Source organism: Athene cunicularia (assembly GCF_003259725.1).
Source record: "Athene cunicularia isolate RWA chromosome 2 unlocalized genomic scaffold, athCun1 chr2_part1, whole genome shotgun sequence".
NCBI classification, from domain to species: Eukaryota; Metazoa; Chordata; class Aves; order Strigiformes; family Strigidae; genus Athene; species Athene cunicularia.
This window is the reverse complement of record NW_020799095.1, coordinates 59,008,906-59,028,243: the sequence shown is the minus strand read 5'-3', so window position 1 is coordinate 59,028,243 and position 19,338 is coordinate 59,008,906. Positions and strand designations below refer to the sequence as shown.

The following is a 19,338-nucleotide window of genomic DNA, read 5'->3' as shown; positions in this document are numbered from 1 at the left end:
GTTGTGGGATTAGGGTGTTTCTTAATCAGATATGGGTAAAGGAAAAGGGGGGGGGGGCGGCGGCATTGGTATTGTATTGGGTTTTTTTGCAAATTCTACTTAGTCTACAACAGACTAAAATTAAGTTTTAAGTGAAGTATTAAGGTTTTTGTTCATGAATTAAATGTCTGCTGCTCCTCATTTTCTTAAAGGCAAAGTTGAGCATGTACAAAATTTTGTGAGATTTTTCTGGATTATTTTAAGAATTGCCAATTTGTGATAGCATCTGATAATTTACATCTGTGTTTCCACTGTGATATTTGCTTCATGTATGTGTGCAGAATAGTTTCTGTTTCTTATATTTGTTTTGTTTTGGTTTGGGTTTTTTTTAATGTAAAAGCACTGATTTTGATAACAGTTGTTAGGTACCAGAACATAGTGGTTTGCTTTGCCAACTCACTTCTGTTGCAGAGTTCAGACTTTTGGCCAAAAGAGCATGTACACTGGGTTGCAGATCCTGGCTTTGTGAAAAACTGACTGATTCAACAGAAAGGTTGGCCTGCCACGTAAGCACACCATAAAAAACGAGCATCTGACAGCTCTGTGGCTTACAGTAGTGGATCTGACACAGGCATATGGAAAATTCATGCAACAGGGATACTGTATCAAAACAGTTTCTGTAGAGAGGCAAAACTGAATCCTTGCTCTCCCTTCCTCCTTTCTTTGCTTTCCCGTGACTCTCTGTTTTTACATTGTTTGCTTCACACCTTTAGACTTTTAAATGATTCCCCTTTAAAAATCAACATCTTACATGAGGATTGAACAGTTCCTCAAAGAATTTTTAGGTAGAACGATTGAACTTCGAAGGGGAATATTTACATGGAGATAACATCAGGAAGGTGGGACGCTGTTGAAAAGCCATGGTTTCTCTTCCACTTAACGTGACTGCCCAAAAGGAGAGACAGCACACTTCGCTCATGCGCTGGAAAGGGAATTCCTGCGCAGAGTAACTTGACTCTCTTCCAAAGGAAACTTGATATTCTTTCTGTGCCCTCTGATGACACAAACCTTTTCCCTGCTCTGCCCAGTATATTTTTGTTTAAAATAGGCCATAAGCTTAAGCTGTGATTCTTTCATCTTGGCTATAACAAAACCAAAGAGAAAACCAATAAGGCAGTCACCTATCTTGGAGCAGATGTGTTTTTCCCAATTAGGAAGCCTCATCACTACCATAATAGCTTTGCAGAGTTTATTATTTGCCATACATGAATGTGAGATACAGATTGCTTGTTCAGTCGGGGCCACTGTCACCTGAGGATGCCAGGGCTGGGGAGTGGAGGCTTCCCTACTGACAGACAGGCTTGTGCCTCTGCTGGGGTACCCTGTCAGAAAGCTCATACCCGGCCGAGCAGGGAGCCAACGTTCATGAAGTGCAAGCAGCTTTGATGGCTGTGGCTTCTGGGAGGATCCGAGACCTCTGTGCCACTCTAATGTGTGAAGGTAATTTAAGCAATTTCAGCATGACCTCGGGGATCTCTGTCTCACTTTCTGTTGGGTGATAGAGACCAAGTCTCAATGTGTTCTGGTTATTTGGTATGACCGCTTTTCCCTCTCTTCTTTATTGGAAAGCCATTGATAACTCATCTATAATTTTCTGTTTACCAACCATACTGTCCTTCTGTAAGAGGTTTGGTAGCAATGTAGTGAATTACAACAGTATTTTTATCAAATGTCCAGTAAAAATAAGTTTCTGTAAGCACTCAAAATTGTGGGAAGGTGTTTTGCAAACATCATTTTCTAGTACAGTAATGCTATAGCTAGAGGAAACCATGCTATGTGTTTTGTATTAAAAAATAAGGCCAATTTAAACTACAAATAACTGTAGAAGTTGGGATCACCAAGACAAAAGAAATGGCCCACACAAATGACTTAACATTTTGAGTCTGACTGTGTTTGTACTCTTCTCATGTCTGAAGGCTGCCAGATTCTAGATGCTGTCTTTCCTGGGAACTAACCAATGCTCTCTGGCATGATTTTTACTTCCCCTTATGTCTATATTTGAAAAAGCATATGTGTAGTCCCTAAATGAATATAGTGGTTAACAAGCTATGGATTACAACCCACAGAACATATTTGCTAAAGTAAGTTTCATAATGCCTAATGGAAAACAAATACAAGAGCTACTAAAACAGGAATATTGCTATATATGCATATATTTCATATTAGAGAAAAGCTGAAGGAAAAATCCCCTTCTTTTTTTTGAGCATGCTTCTTCCTGTTGGATTTAAGTTACTGGAACTCTGGGGACAGAACTTGGTTCTTTGGTACATATGAATGTTTTCTCTGGTAGGGTGGGACACCACTATATGGCAGGAACCAGGTACTCACTGTCATTACTCAAGCAGTAGTTTCATCCTTCATAGTTACATCCTAAGGAAGTAAAGGCAGTATTGTCCCCCTGAAGGAGCACTATTAAAAAGTTATTCCGTAGTCAGCAGCATCTCTGTTGTTCCTAGAATAAAACAGGCCATGCAAAATTTTCAAGCCCTCTATGATGTGCATTGTGCACAAGCAATGGGATGTGATGCTTGAGCAGCTTAGCAAAGGACTACAGCATTTGGGGAAAACCCTGCCTTGCAACTAGCTAATCACTCCCAACTGCTGAATGTTCTTGGGACAGGCAGGGAGCAGACCCCAGCTGGGAAGCAGTGGGCTGGGATAGAGCAAATTTTCCCTCCCGGTCTTCAGTGGCCACAGGTACATGCAGCCCTTGCTGCCCAACTTGGGTAGCACTGAATTGGGGAGCTAATTCAGCTAGTAACTGCTAGCTTGAACACAGCATAAAATTAGAGGTTTTGATTACAAAGCACTTATGCTTAGTAGTGTTCTTAACCTTGGGTGCTTAGTCTTGAGCCAGAGCTTCCTGAAGTTGGCTTAAACTATTAGAATTTTTTTAAATTAAAAAGGAACTTGAAATGTATTTACTTGCTTTCTTTCATCCGGTGCTTCACATTGGCTTCTTCCACATGATTGCACTGCTGTGAAGGTTAGGAACATAAGCAGAAAACCAGATTTCTTTAACCTTTTGCTTCCTCTATCAAATCCCTTAAGAAATTATCAAACACTGCCAAGGTTTATGATGTAATTAAAGACTTACTAACACCTTTTATAACTGCCTAATGCTCCGAGTAGAAGAAGAAACTCAGTTACAGCATGTTGTGTAACCCAGCTCACTAGCTCATATCTTCAGAAACAGAATTTAAAGTCTGTTTTCTCAAATCAACTTTCAGATGCTTATATAAATATGCTTAGTTCTGGTATGATCAGTGGAAATTGTTAGATGGACAACACTTCTGATCTGAACCGCGCCTTTCTTTTGTTTTTTTCTTTAATTTTGATCATTAGTTTCTCAATAGTTTGTTGATACTACTGTTCTTTTTATTTAGGAAACAGGAGGTAACTTCCATATTAGCTACATGGTTTTGGTAAAGCAGCTGTTGCAGTGTCTGCCCTACTGCCCAAGTTTAGCCCGTGAAGTTCTCTATTTTGTGTTTAAGAAAACAGCTTTGTACATGCATATGTATCTAAAAATATATATATATAGTATTCCCCTAAGCATATTTGTTAGTGAACTGCTGTGGGAACTTTCTGTGGTTTTCAGATAACCTTTATACAAACGAGGAAGAGGTGGCCTTTCTCATTTCAAAATTCGTTGAGGCATGGCTGCTAGGTACTTTGCAAATGAGTGCAGCGTGACATCCCCTGTGGCTAGCCCATAAGAACCTTGCTCAGTCCAGCTGTTGTTACCCTCTCCCCTATGTCTCTTGAAGCCAGAGGGCATATCTGCCGTGTACTTGCATAAGGTTTTGGCTACTTCAGAGAAAAGGAGGATTGCTGTGACCAGTATAAATGTAAGTATGACCGCGGCTTAACTTTCTGTTTATTTTCCTTAGAGTTTGGAGCATATGTGCATGTGTAGGATATATACACATACAGAAACTTCCCATCAAACAAAGCCCAGTATTACAGCAATCCTAACGAACCTCCATGGAACAACAAAAGGAAATAAACTTTTCAGTTAAGCACCCTTGGTTCTGGCTGTACAACAGAAGACTAAGTGTCTGCCCAGTAATGGTTCTGATAAATTGTCAACAGCTGCTATAGTTAAACTCAACAGTTGTTTTGCATGAGATGTCACTCCAAAACAAGTTGCTGAAACTTAGTTATGCATGTGCTGTGGACAAGGCTTTGCTAAGGGAAGTGTGTGTTAGTAATGTAATTACTGAGGTGTTCAGCTCTGCCTGAATTGTTTTCTCAGAGAGCTTCAGTTCTAAAAACACTGCCACTTTCTGTGTTGCTGGTAAAAGGAAAAAAAAAAGGAACATGTATGGTCCCTGAGATCTTCACCAGGAGTGCAGTTCTGTCGATTTTCACAAAAAAACCTAGAATGGTTTTAACGGGATCACTGACACCTCCCTGGATTGGAGAATGTGCTTCAGCCCTGGACTCTTCTTGCAAAGCTGTGTGGTAGAAGTCAGGATGAGTGTGTCGGGGGGCTTCCAGCCTTCGGGACACGGACACAGCGGTTCATACACAATGGTCAGCATAATCCAGGTGGGGTGCAGGCATCCGGGTCAGGCCAGGGCCTCTCCAACCCCTACAGCAGTCCAAAGACAGGAGGACACACAATGTTTTTGAAGCCACCTGTGTTGTTCTCTGACCTGTGCTTTGTCCCATAGAGGCATAGTGGTTTATGTCCCCTCATTTTTAAGACATTATTGCAATGCCTTTGTTAAATGTTTTCATTTACCCTTCCCCCCCCCAGCCCAAGGACTGAAGTTGATTGGGATAAAAAAAATCAGAGTAATTTTTTCACATCCTTGCTATAGGGTGACTGTAACTGTAACTCTTCCATGGGTGCTTCTGTGTTACCCACAAGACTAGCTCAAGTTGTGAACCTCTCTGCATCTTCAGTCAGTCCTTTGGGCTTTCTTCTTTTTTCCACCTTCTGTATGTGAAATATTTCTTGATTTAGTCAACCTTGATATGAGAGCAAAATCTGATGTTGCCCTTGGTGTTTCAGTATTAGTCTGTACCGTTATTGCTGATGCATCAGTGAAGGTTGGAAACCTTTGCTTTTAAGTGTTTGGAGAAGGAGGGCACCAGGAGTGTCCCCGTTTTACTGTAGCTCAATGTGCTTGTCCCACTGCTTTTTTTCCACTGCCTTCTACCCCATGGCATGGTGTAGAGAAATTAGGAGTGGCAGTGGAGAAAGAGCAGCTAGTGGAGAACAGAAAAGGTTGGAAGGAGGAAAGAGAGAAGAGAAGGAGAAAGGAAAAGAACAGATAAAAACACATTCCAGAAACTTATAAGAAAGTCCTGGGAGAAGAGGGGAAAAAAAATACTTCTTTAGATTGTAGCTGTAGTTAAATCACAGTGAGGTGGGAGATGCAACTTGTTTGTTTGGACAGCTGATGGGTTTTCGATGTTTACAATCAACTGAGAGACATCCCTGGTTTTTGAGGGAGGGTGTAAATAAGTAAAATAGTTTTTACCCCAAACTACTAGGGTAGACAAGATACACATAGGGAAAAGCCATGTATTTTTTTTTCAGAAGCAGGCTGCAGAGAAGCTGATGTCCTCGAATAATATGCATGATGTGTGAGTACAGTATATAGAAGTGAAAGGTGGTGTTCCAGCAGGTTTTTGCCCTTTCTTTTTTGTAGACCTCTTAGCATCTAACTGCAATCCGCAGCTTTTATTTTCTCTGTAGCTGATTGTATGGACTTTGGGTGTTTTGTGCAGTTCAGGTGACTTGCAGTACTTCCATGGTCATTCTGCTTAAGACTTGCTGTTGAGGGGCAGGCTGTACCCGACCTTTGCCCAGGATTACCAAGGGCAGCAAGCCTAAAGACCCTCTTCTCTTTCTCTATTTTAAAGTAAAAGGACTGCTCCTTTCATAGGCCTCAGTGGGCGCTTGGTGCTGGGAAAAGGATGAGGTGGTTTGCCTGCATGCAGAATCACATGGCTGAACTGGGTCCCTGAGAAACGATCTATCCCACTTACCTTAAGACAGGGTTAGCAAAGTCTTTGTCATTTCCAACAGCAACTAGCATCTTCATACATAGATATATGCTCTCATCCTACTAAAAAGATACAATATATATGATATATATGATGTATATGTATACATATATATCATATATTCTATTCAAGTGCTTTTCTTTCTGTCAGAAATCTTTTCTTACTGCCTTGGTAAAGTCTTTCTTGTTCTTTGAAAATAAGTTCCTTTCCTCTTTGCACCATCCTTCTGAACAACTGAAGACTGTTACCATGTCTCCCTTCAGTTTTCTTTTGTTTAGATTAGATATGTAATCCATCCTTTTTCTACTCTTCTCTGAATATCTTCTGACTTGTCCACGTTTCATGAAGTGCAGCAGTGAAACTTGACCAAAATGCTCCTGCTGGCATCCCAGTAATGGTGAGTACAGCAGAAGGCTTTCCTCACAGACCTCTGTTGCTGTCTGTTCCAGCACAACATTTGCTTTTTTGCAAGGGTGTGATATTGTTGATGCTTATCTAGCTTATTGTGTGCTGTAACCTCTAGTTCTCTTCCACAGAACTCCTGCTTAGCTGCGAGAGTGCAAGCTGGGCGGTTGATAAAAGATTGAAAACTGATGGTTAGGCTAGCATGGGATAATGAAATAGAAGAAGGGATAACAATGACTTAGAGAAAATCTACTTGACTAAAGAAACTGTAAAAACATTTCACTGGGGGGAAAAAAAAAGGACAAAACTCGGAATACTTTTTCTACCACTAAATCTGATGTCAAAAGGATTTTGGCAATAAATGTGCTCAAGTTCATTTTGGGTGTCAAGGTTATAACCTGATTGAGGCTATAGATAGCCAAAGAAATCTTTTTTTCTTGTATATGCAAGACAGTGTTATTAATAGTATTGTTATTAATGCTAACATTTGCTTGCTTGCATTGCGGCATGCTGAAATCTGTCACTCTGCAGCCCAAGCTGCTTTTCTGTGTGACCTTTTCATATTTTTTGTGCAAAAAATTTCAGTTTAAGTGATTTTTATATAAAGCATTACATAAATTCGGTTACTTTTGTTTGTATGTAATTTCTTGTAACAACAGTAATTTTGTAAGTTTGAAGAAGTGGTACTTTAAGCTTTTCCATAGTCTTTTTATCCCATATTTCAGATGGCAGGGTTATTTGTGCAGGGTTCAGCGTGGACATTTATGCAGAACAACTGGTTATGTAGGATGTGCCACACATGCACAGTGAGTTTTTCCTTTCTGAAAAGAGGGGAAATCCTCACTCATGAAACAATTTGTCTTCCAGATTGGACAAAAAACTGTGGGTCTTTGTAGTGGGCTAAAATCCTGCAAAATTTCACCACTGTATTTTTTCCAGTAATCCCAAGATTGTTTGTTCAGCTGCTTTTATTCAGTGTAGCACTTAATGTATTTGAAAAAAAAAAAAGAGAGGTGGTTAAAGCATGGAGCTTTTTTTTTTTTTTTTTTAAGTTCTTTGACATATACTTGTTCAAACTCCTTTCTGTGTTCACATTCTTGATTTTGCTTGCGTGTAAAGGAGTGTGCTCTGTGTGTGAGCACTCAGGGAGGGATGTCAGCAATCTGTAGTCCTGAGTCAGCAGAAGTTGCTGGAAAAAGGACAGAAGTGTAACGACTACTGTGACGAATGCCGTGGTTCCTGTTGTGTTGTCTGATCCTAATTATGGGCCTTAAGCCCCTACTGACAGCCACAATCCCCTTGTTTATGAATCTGTTTCTAAATACTTTCTTTCGGAGAGTCACACAGCTATGACTATACCCTGGTTTGTTTCAGCATTTCCTCATTAGCCTTAAGGGAACTCTCTTAAAACCTGCTGCCACACACTGCTTCTGTCCTCAGCGTGAAAGGGGATGGTTTCACAGAGCTGTGCAAGGACCCTGGTGCTTGGATGGATTTGGGAGCAGGAGGGAAGGGAGCTCTGTGGTGGCTGAAAAAGCATGTCATCAAATACTGGCTGTATTAATTTATAAATTCTGACCCAACTATTACTGAGTTGGCCAAGGACTGGGTTGAAATCGTATATGAATCTGGGAGCCTTATTTCTCCTTTGGCCTTTCACTTTGGACTTTTTCAAACCAAAACTTCAAAACAAAAATAGAAATATATTATTTAATTTAACATATTTATTCCACCTCTGCTGTGGTCTGGGTTAGGGATTTGGGGTTAGTTTTTTGGTTTGGTTTGGGTTTTTTAAGAAACTAACTAGCCGAATCCACAAAGTAATACACAGTAACCCTACCATGCTCCTATCCTTGAGCGTATGTGCTGCTATGAAGTGACAGTCAGCTGTAGAATTGACCTGTGCTTCATCTCTCGAGGCCTGCACCTCAATGACTACATTATTTGTTGTTTAGCATGTGATAGGTGGTAAAATTTGAGTTGCACAGTTTGCAGAAATGCTGAGTAACTGCTGTTTTCCTTTTATTTTGTTTTAAATAATTCAAAAAGATGCTTATACAAAGCTGTGGGCGCCCTACTGCATAATTAATAATACAACAAAACCGCAGCAGCATTAAAATAATTAGTCAAAAAGGAGCTCTGCCTGTCTGCTATCTACAGAGAAAATTCTGTCCTACCTTTTTATCACTCTGGAAATGTAGATCTAGGTCTCTACAAGCAGTCTAAAATAGATAGCTTTTGCTGAAGTCCCTCTGTTGAAATTTAAGGAGGGATAAAAAGAGCAGGAGCAAAGAGCTGACATGCCCCTGGAGAGCTCAGAGGAGACCACTCCAAAAGGACCAGTGGATACGAGGGGAAATCAGGTCTTTGCTCTCAGAAAGGTGGGATCTGTATCCACCGATTTTAATGAAGGTCCAGTAGGGTCTGAGCTGTGGGTGAAGCAGAGTGTGATAAGGCGGGTGTTGGGGCCACCCTGGCAAGTTACACAGCCACCATCTTTTCCCAGATCATCTGCAAAAGGACCCAACATGAGCTCCCAATCGTGCCTGAATTGTGAACTTTTTTGGATTGGTACACTAAATACTTTTGATGCAGAAGTTGGAATTCAATAATGATTCCTTTGTATAGCAGTCCCTTTTGAAGTAAAGAACCCTGTATCTACAAGAAAACATTATGCAGAGGGATAAATTCTGCTTTTAAGTCTGTATTTTATACATAAATGTCTTATGAATCTCTTTAGCACAATATATGTTAACATGAATATTTACATATGAAAAGGAAATAGGATTTAAAACTATTTAGTTGAATATGTAAGTACCCCTGTCCTTGTTTGATTTCACCCTTCCCCTCCAAATAATCATCAGAGAACTTGAAGGCTTTGGCATTTCAGTCCCTTCTCACAGTAATTTCATTCCTTCTTGAGTGCTGATACTTGGTTCTGTCTTAGCTATTTGATACTGAAGTTTCTCAAAAAGCTTTTACATCCATATCCCCTGTTCAGAAACTGCTTGGCTGCTTTTTTGAAGTCCCCATTTGAATTTCTATCACAATCTTTCCTAAACCATTTTACATCTTGTTTTTTCAGATAGAAAACCAGTGGTGGTCTCAGCCCTGGCTGAAAACCCTGGTGCCATAGCCAGCAGCCCCGTGGCGGTGCTGTGACCTGGTGAGCAGCTCTTCCCAAGGCTGGGCCAAGGACATCAATAATGGTGATGGTCACCCACCTCTCCTGAACTCGATTTAGCACTGAGCACAAGGGAAACACCCATGCTGTGCAACCGCAGCTGCCTCCGGCCCTTTGTGGGCTGCGTTGTCTCATGTCATGCAATACTGTTGTTGCTTATTAAAGGCATCCTCTCATGTTGGCAGCCTACCGGACTATCTTCTTCTAGCTGAGCCTCAAGGCTTATTCCACCACAGCTCAAGAGAGATGAGCGTGCCTTAGCTGTGTGCTGATGCTGTCAGTCAGGCAGGGTGGTTTGGAGTAACAGGCCACCCTTGATCACATATCATGTGCCTGACTTAAGGGCCCCGGCAGGTCCTCGTTCAGGAGAACAATGTGTATGGCTGCCGCTGGGCGACACGGTGAAACCTCATCCTGGTGACAGTGCAGAGAGGTACTGTGTGCGGATTGCCCACAGTTGGACCCATGACAGTGGTACACCAAGACCTTGTAATGAATCCTATGAGTCATGCCATTACTTTTTGATGTATCCTTTAACTTTGTGCTCAGAGGGAGCCCAAACATAGCCCCAGAGCCTTCTCCCTTCTTCACCTTCATGTGGAAGGCCCCTCTGTGTGGTATGGGCAGGCAGGACACTTGTGGGAAAGAACCTTGATTTGGACCACCTAAGGAGCGAGCAACGTAGAAACCCATTCTGGAGACTGGCATTAGTGTAGGGTGAGCAGCCGTTCTGTTGTCATCTTCCATGACAACTGGAAAGTTGTGTCATAAATACTTGTGGCTCTGATCATCTCTGCAGAATATGCTGTGTGACAGACAGCCTTGCTTAGGGGTCTGTATCTTAGGGAGTGTTGAGTCATACGGTTGGTTATTTAAATGTAAATAATAATTGACACATTAAATTTTGAATTTCATTAGGTGGAGGTTTTTAGACTTAGACAAATTACTTTTTTTTTTTTTTTTATATATAACACTGCAACATGCTTACTAGCTTTGACAAAGAGTTTTTTCCCCCGACACAAAGATAGCGGATAATAATAAGCAAGCAGACAAGGTTATACAACAAGGGGATATTTTAATCATCTTTGTTTTGGAGAAGACAGGCCAGAGTGAGGTACCTCTTAGAAATAATCTGTTTCACTGATACTTTGCTTCAACAGATTGACAGCATCTCAGAAAAGAAAATAAGTGTTTGCTATTCCCGTCGTAGACTTCTTTCAATCACTGCGACAGATGTTCCAAGCATGTTGTTCCTCTGTTAGGTTTCTTCACTAGTAAAAATACTGCAGTCTAAATATAGTTTAAATTGGTTGAGGTACCTTGTTTGAATATGATCCAAAATTGCATTATACCTGGTTTAAATCATAGTGTAACAGGACAAAACCATTGGAAAGACAATATTTAAGTTTATTTCAAACCTAGGTAGGAAAAGGAACTTTTCCTTTTAAGAGGAAACTCTTAAAATGTTTCGAAAGGAGTGCTACCTTTTTCTGACATCTTGCAGTTGGACTTGGGATGAACACTAGATAGCATAGTGAGCTCTTCTCCCCCTGCTCATTATTTGGAATTACCTTAGATAAAAATGGAAAAAATATTTAGTTAAATAGTTGTCTTTTCCTGTATCTCCAGTGTTGTCTCCTGTGATAGCTGTATATTATACATCAGGAATACACTGATTTTGTTTTCCTTGGTTTTTTTTCAGTTGAAACGAAGTTTAGCATTCAGGAATAGTTGAAGTGGCAGAGATTGGAGAGAGAACCAGTACACACGCACAATCTACCCATTTTTCCTTTGCGGAATTTGGGAGGTGAGAAGGCTGTAGCCCTTATGAACCCCCCCGCCCTCCACCAGTGAGTTCCAGTTCAAAGCTCTTTGTCATCTCTCCTGCTCACTTGTTCCTGGAGACCAGTGGGAGAGCTAATAGGATGATGCAGGCTGAGTTCTGCTGAATGTGTTGGTGGTACATAAGTCCTCTGTTTTTTTATTCTTTCCCCACCCCCCTGTGCATCTAGATGACTGGTTGCAGTTCTTGAGACCTGCTTCTGGAGACCACTGGGTTGGGAGTGAGGCTGCCTGCCTGGAGTCGGGTCATGGTGGTATGACAGTAACTGCCCTGGCATCCCTTACAAGTGCGATTCTGGTCAGTGACACTGATCGGTGAACACCCCTCATTTGGATACTGGCTGGCTGAAGCTTTCTGCTCGCTCTTTTTTGACATCAGGCCTCAGGACATGTATACAGATGAGGTTGCTAAATTGCAGTGTCTGGGATGAGGTGCTCTTTCGTTTCCGAAAATGATGAGTAGGGCAACACTAGGACATAGTTCAAGGTTTGTTTCGTCACTTGGACTTTCACTCCAGTGGAACAGATTGGGATTTCAACTTTAGAAAATGGAGATCGTCAGTTTGTAATCTATTTTTGTTTCATACTAGTTAATTTTTTAATAGACATAAAATACTCCTCCAAGAAGGAAGTGTAGGGAAATACAGGTACTGTGATCTCCAGCCACTAATGACCGAAAACAGGTAGCATCCTTCATTTTGTGCCCCTTTTTGGGGGAGGAGAGAGAAGCTTGCATGGTAATCACATGCTGCCAGGTCATTACTGCAAATTGTGTGGCAGTAGAAGCAGTCTCTTGAAGGTCCCACTTCTGCAGGAAAACTCACTGGTAGTTGACTTAAGCATCCAATTTTGAGCCTTCACAGGAGAGAGCAGTTCACGTATGCTTTGTCTTGAAGCCGTTTGGGCCCTGCTATGATCTCATGTAAGGAGACCTAGGTTTGTTTTACAAATTTAGAGTTAGCATCATTCATAGTGATCTTTCTTTTTCTTTGTTTTCAAGTTTCTCTGCACAGTGATGATTGTAGTTATTTACTTAATCATTTATTCATGTTACTTGGGTTGATTTAGTGACCATAGGTATTTAAGCTGTGAGAAGGTGGGAAAGACTTTGAACATCTAATGTCTCCCCCTTTTTGCAGCATTGTTCTTGTGATTAAACAGAAGTCCTATAGTGTTTGCCTCAGGAGGCGCTTTATAAAGTTCACAGGTAATTTTCCTACCCATGGACAGCTGAATAATGCACTTCCATTTTTTTGTAGCATGGTCATGGCCTTCTCTTAATTGTTTTTATGAATGTTTGGTTTGGGTTGGTGGTTTTGTTGTTTTTTTTTTTAATGAAGATCATTAACCTACCTCTTGAGTTTGCTTTCCTGTTTGAAGAGTTGAGTGGGACATAGGAGGACAGTTGTGGCATTTGGGCTTCAAACTTCATCTCTGTTGTCCAGCTCACATGCCAAGGCATAGGAGCATGGTGAGACCTTTATTTCCTGAAAGGTAAATTGGTTATTTAGGGGCAGACATCTGAGATTCTTCTTTATTTCTTTGTCATTATCCATTTATAACAACAAGGTTTTGCAGCAAGATGGTGATGTCTTAGCTCAGGATTTAGCAGGGGAAATTACTGCAAGTGAGGAGAAGAGGTAAACTTCTCTTGGAGGTAAATATAGTAAAGATGTTCCTCCCTGCCCATAGTATTTGGATATGGCTAATAAGAATGGGAAACACCTTGGCCTTAACATGACCTTCTGCCCTGGTACTTTGCCATCTGTCTCAAGACCTGCAGTAGATCTGGCTGCCTCTCACAAGCTCTTCTACCAGGATTCTCTTCCCAAAAGGGAAGCAGAAGAGTTACATGAAAATTTTTGCCTTCAGATCTCTATGTTAGAGAACTCAACCAAGATCCTGGTTTTAGCTCCAGTAGAAGTCTAAAACTGGCGCAAACCATATTCTAGCCTCCATTTTTTTGTGTGTATAAAGAAAGTAAATGAACCCATAGTTTAGTATGTAGGGCAGAATATTCCTATCTGACAGCAAGGAGAAAAGTTTTCAGAAAGAGCCACAACTGCCGATTCACAAGTTAGCGAGGCTTCTTCCTCCAACAGGGGATAACAATTTCTTTGTAAGAAATCACCGGCTGAGAGCTCTGAGGAGAGGCGGTATGCTGGGAAACAGAAACTAAAGCAGTTGCAGACATGATACTTCCCTGTTGAACATTCATGAACTGTAGCATTTGTATGTAAGTTTTGTGGCTTGTTACATACGCTTAGCTTGTCAAAAGTTTCTGCAGGCATTAAGGGCAGGCAGTGTAATTTGTGCAGTAGGCAAAATCTGCTGCCTGTGGATGTAACCGTGACCTTACTTGGACTGATAAATAGCTGTCTTATCCATGACCTTTAAGCGCTGAAATATGTTCACCATCTACAGTGTTTTAAGGTTTGCTTCCAAAGAGATCAGTGGATAAAGCGTATGTATGTATGCATTGCTCTGCATGATCCTTTCTGGCTTCTAACACTGTATCAAGGGAATTGCAGAGTTTAGGAGTAGCAGGGCAATCACTTTTCTGTGTGCTCACTTTCTTCCTCGTGAAGGGTGCTCATTCATAGGGATGCATCACTGGTGTTCTGCAGCCTGTTGATCTTAAAGAAAAAAAAAACACCCACGACAGAGTGTAAAGTTGGGTTTTATCCTCTTAATGTAAAATAAAACTCATTTTCTGTTTGCATTCTCCGATTTAATTTGAAAGAAGACAGAGATGATATTAATACATAATGAGGGCAATTCATTTTGTTGGTTCATAGTGGCTCAGATTTAGAAGAAAAAAAACTTAATCAGCACAGTACTTAAGGGCTCCCTGTAAGAACTTATGCTTAACCTTCAGCAAATGCTTATGGGCTGCCCTGAATAGTAATGGCTTTAAGCACATGCTTAAGTGTTTTCCTGAAGGAAGACCTAAGTATCTCAGCAAGTGTTATATTATGGCTTCATTTACCTTTATCATAAATCCCAGCACCAGAGGCAAACTTTTCTTTCATCTCTTGGCAGATATCTGGGTGTATAGATTTCTCCACCTCCCTTTGGCTTGCTTTCTACAGCTCTCTTGCTGCAATCTGATCAGCCTAGGCTGACCTTCGGTGGTGCTCCACATGGGCTGGGGGCCTGCCCGCATGGATCCGATTGCACGATCAAAGTCCACACCTTGCCTTTCATCTGCCTTCCCAGGGTTATTAATTTGAAGAAGTGAAAGCACGCAACCATTTTCTGCTGCACCCATTAACGAGCAGTAAAAATAGGAGTTGAATGTGGTTGAACAGCTTTGCCATAGTCAGTTTTCCATGGTGGGAGATGGCATTGGAGTGGGTTAAATCTGTTTAACAGCCAACCTTGGCTGTTGGTTGGCAGTAGGAAATGCAAAAAAAGGAGAGGGGGTGGGGATTTAAAAAAAAAACCAACCAAAACCTAAACAAAAACCCAAACAACAAACAAATGAGAAACCAAACCAAACTATGCCCAAATCAAAACCCCAGAAAACCCCAATGCACACACGAAAAAAACCCAAACCAAACAAACACCAAAACCCAAAAAAACCCTGTAGAACCTAACCCGCAGTCGTCTTCAAACTCTTGCCAGGGTAAGGGGGAGCAGGGGCCACGCTGCGCGGATGGCGGGGGGATCCGTGGGGGCCGTCGGCCTTTTGGCAGGGATGGACGCGCTCCTCTTGCGTAAGAGGCGGGACTGTCTTTCCCGTAGCTGCCGTTGCCATGGCGAGATGGCGGGGGAGGATTCCTGGGATCCGTAAGCCGGGGAGAGAGATTACGTCTTAACCCGGCACTCCGCTGCGCCTAACGTGATGTGGCGGGGTCGTCCCAGGTGTCCCGGGGGGGGACTCGCCGGGTAACGGGAGCGAGCCAGCAGCCCCCAACTGTTGCAGGCATCATTTTAAATAAAATAAAGCTGGGAGGGGTGTGTGTGGGGGTGGTGGTAGCTCTCAGGGTAAGAGGATTAGATGCGCTTGCATGGGGGCTACGCTGAGAAAAATATAGCAAGATATTGGGGGGAGGGGGGTTGGTTTGAGGTATGGGGCTGATTCCAAAAGAAAAGGGAGGTATACGCATTTATCAGTATTTCTGGCGTCTGCCGAGAACCGGCTGTCATGTACTAACTAGAAGGGGGTTCTTTTAATTTTCGTCTGCATATTTTATCACAGTTGTTATCGTTTTAATCGTAAACTGTGCATATAAGCCTATCCTGAAAATCTGTAAGCAGTAAGCAAGCAGCAAGTCTAAATATTAGCCCTACGCTGATACCTAGTCTAGATCGAGTCATTGACAGATGTCTTTAACATGAATAGAAGGAATGACGGAGGAAGACATCCGTGTCTGCTTTGGTAAGTTTTCTTTTCCTTATCTTCAATTATTAGTGTTTCACTCCATCTCTTGCTTAGTGTCAGAATGGGAGCAGTGGCCACTGATGGGGTCTTTTTGTGCTTTTGAACTCTTTGCTACTCTTTGTTTGAATTCCTAGAAGCAGGTGAGAATTTATTGAGTCCTGTCACTGTGGTCACTTCCTTTGTCGCTACAAGGGTATCATTAGTGTAGGCAAAAACTTTATAAATTCTGACATTTGGTTTTAAGTTTGGAAAAGGTGATGTATTGCCTAGAAGAAAGTATGAAAAATACTGTGCTACAAAATACTATGTTGTAAACATATTTCTTAAGAGAACAAACCCTATCTGAGTTAATAATAATAAGCATTGCTGCAAAACAAATGTGTGTGTGGAAAAAAGTCTTAAGTAAATTTAACATTCTTAAACTGTTTTGCAGCAGTGGGCTAAGAAATGTGTTAGGATGTAAGAGAGTACGCTACTGGGAAATGAGCTTGCATTACACCCACAGAGCATTTACTGTACATTAGTTATAACCCTGTTGTTTTTGTTGTCTGCAATTAATTGAGTAATTTCTTCCATGACTGAAACTGCAGGTTAAGCACGTTTGCTTTGAAAGACAGTCTTCTGAATCGAGACGGCTTTTGCACTTACCATATTAACAAGCTCTTGCAAAGTACATTTTGTGCACCGCGGTTATGAATTCCTGAAAGGTATCGGTAGGGGTTAATTCACTGTTACATAAACAGCCAATAACAGCATTTCATTGTGCTGGAATTGCTCTAAAATAGTTATTAGCTTCTAGGCTATTACAGGGAAAAAGGCTCTGTTTCGTCTGCCTGAACAAAGACATTTTTCTTTTGCAAATATTATTTGTCTGAAAAAGACAGAAATGGACTACAGGAACTTTAAAGCATTCAAGTAAGGACACTGTTATATAAATAGGCAAAACCTAACCTTGGGCTGTAGTGTAGCTTTAGCATTGGGTTTTACAGTGGTGACAAGATCTTTATTTCCAAGTTGTACTGGGAGAAGGGGGGTCACCCAACAAAATCACAACCAAACCAGTTTTCCAGGAGCCAAGTATTTACTGTATGAAGACATTTGAGAAGAGCACTGTTGCTTTAACTAGCAAAGCATACCTGCTACCTGTGCGTGTGCGCACAGACATTCTAAAAATGCAGGTCGGAGCTGGCAACACATAAAGCTGAATAATACGGCCATAGCCAACTGTGCAATCACAGGGAGCCAGAAGGTGGGATTTATTCCAGGAGGGTTATGCAGTGGTTCAGCACACTCCAGGTGGTGCAGGAAGGAGCTGAGAAATGGTTTCTGAGCGACTGGGCGCTCTGCCTGGGTCGCAGGGGTGCCTGCCTGTTGCTGGAGGGCAGCAGATATGCCTGCAGCCATTTCTGGTGGCTTCTGGTTTTGAAACTTCCCATCAGGAATTTGCTAGCTGTTTTTGTTGTTGGAGTGTTTATTGAGCCCAGCAGGCCTGTTACCTGTTGAAGGAGCCTGCAAACCTGGTGCTGTCTTCTTTGGATATGAGCAGCTGTTGTTTGCTCAGAGAAGTTGAAGTGTTTGGCTACGAGAACTCTGCTTGCGTTCAGACGTCCTCGGTTGCTCCCGGACTAGCTTACAGCTGTTCTTTTCGGGAACTAGAAATATTGCTTCTGCTGCATTTCTATAAGTAAAGAGTACAGCGAGGGTTGGTGTTTTGGTTTGGGTTTTTTTTTTTTTTGTGTGTAATTCAGCTGCCTTTTGCATATGTCTGATGTTTGTTAATATTGACAACTACTTTCGGAGAGAGAAAGTAACTTAGGTTTTGGTTGTTTCAGCTACAGGGATTTGACTCTTGTTTATTTTAAAATGCTGTCTTGTTCTGCATCACCAGCAGTTATTTATTTAGGCTTGTAAGGCAAACACATGACTTTGCATTAACCTTTCTTTCCCTCCCGTCTCCCCTGACCCCAGAGTAGTTCAGCCTGAAACCTGATAAGTTAATCACAGTTACCTTGGCAAAATTAAAAACAAATGAAGATGGATGAAGCTTGACCTTAAAATTATTTTGAATAGACTAGGCATATGCAGCTGAAAGCATTAATTGCTGCTGTTTTGGCAGCTACCTTTGACAGTGTAGGGTTTCAGTAAATGCTTCCTCCCTGAAGGAAGTGAGACATGCCCTGTCGTCTGCTTCGCTTCTAGAGCCCTTCTGAAGCTCGCTGGATTTATGAGTAGTCTTAATCGATGTCGTGCAGATATGCCTTTCAGATATTTTCACTTCCCTGACGTGGAACTAGTGTCAGCTTAGCTCTGTATCTTTATTTCAGTATACGTATACTTGTCACAGGGAATTAAGTCTTTGTGCACTGTTTAAAAATGGCAGACCTTTACCACAGTCAATATAATTATAATGGAATTAATGAGATTTTAAATTAAGAAGAATTTTTGCTCATTTGTCGATTATGTACCATGATTTGATTATAAATCCCAGCAGTGCTGATGGCCCTGGAGATGATAGATGACAGGACACAGTACATACTGAGAGATCAGCTATTAATATTGGTTCATCCAGTCCTGGCTTGTACTGTGAAAAGACATTGAGGAGGCACCTATAACTCAACCGTGTAATTTATTTTGAGGGAGACTCCAAAAGAAAACTCAAGCACAAGTCTTCTCATGAATATATTTGGAAATATCTTCATGATATTAAATCCAATGATAGAAGTTCTTGTAGCATATTTTACCAAAAGTGGTCCTAAACCTTTGTAAGTTGTCTTTCATCTAGAAAGCGAGTAGTACAGGGAGATTGAGAAGTAGGGATAAGGCTTTTGGATCTTAATGAATATCATTCTGCTAGCCCAACCAGAGAGGAAATGTCAGGTGGGAGGCTGAGCTGGTTTTAAAGAAACACATCTGGGTTTTTTGGTGTGGTCTAAGTGTCCATTTGAGACATTGACCATACTGTTTCAGTCTTTACTGTCTGGGCTTTTTATGTTATAAAGTGTACAGTCACAAACCAGTTTGTGCTGAGCCTAGTAAGATTTTATTCTGGTTGAACATCCGTGCTTTATTACATGTCTTTATTGCCATTGCAAGATAAGTAGCAGGTTTTTACTACTTATTAAGTTTTATCTTCAAAGATTATTTCCAAAAGATTGAAACGGGTTGTTACCTCACCTAGGAGTTATGAGTGTGATTGTCAGGAGCACTTGCAAGTTGAGTTAGATGAACACTGTTTTAATTGGCAGGAGTTTTGCCATCAGCTTCTGTGGGAAAGTTAGTCAAAACCCATCACCGACATCATAGTGGCTTTGAAAATTCTGAACTATGTTATGAAAATTTTTGACTTTGGAATTAATTGCTACAAGTTGGAAGAAGAGACTATTTTCTAACTAGCCTAAATTTGCATTGTCCTTACAATATTTCATTTACACTGTATTTAGGAGATGCATACAGAAGT

The 19,338-nt window shown here is 41.3% G+C and overlaps 1 protein-coding gene and 1 long non-coding RNA gene across 4 annotated transcripts in view; one reads left to right on the top strand and one right to left on the bottom strand.

The window, feature by feature from the left end:
- The window catches only part of HIVEP1 (human immunodeficiency virus type I enhancer binding protein 1), a 124,005-nt gene that overhangs the window by 23,900 nt on the left and 80,767 nt on the right, over positions 1-19,338 (top strand). Inside the window, exon 1 of one of the 3 annotated variants that reach the window (XM_026841687.1) lies at positions 15,549-15,878. The exons of the other annotated variants lie outside the window; for them this stretch is intronic. Coding sequence (XP_026697488.1) covers positions 15,848-15,878 — 31 coding nt within the window. The 5' untranslated portion in view covers positions 15,549-15,847. Of the gene's footprint in view, positions 1-15,548; positions 15,879-19,338 lie in introns of those variants that run through there. 3 annotated transcript variants of the gene reach the window in all.
- Positions 12,804-15,468, bottom strand: LOC113476281. The gene is made up of 2 exons (XR_003397695.1): positions 15,095-15,468; positions 12,804-12,981 (listed from the first exon to the last, which is right to left on the bottom strand). It is a non-coding gene; the product is annotated as an uncharacterized LOC113476281 (long non-coding RNA).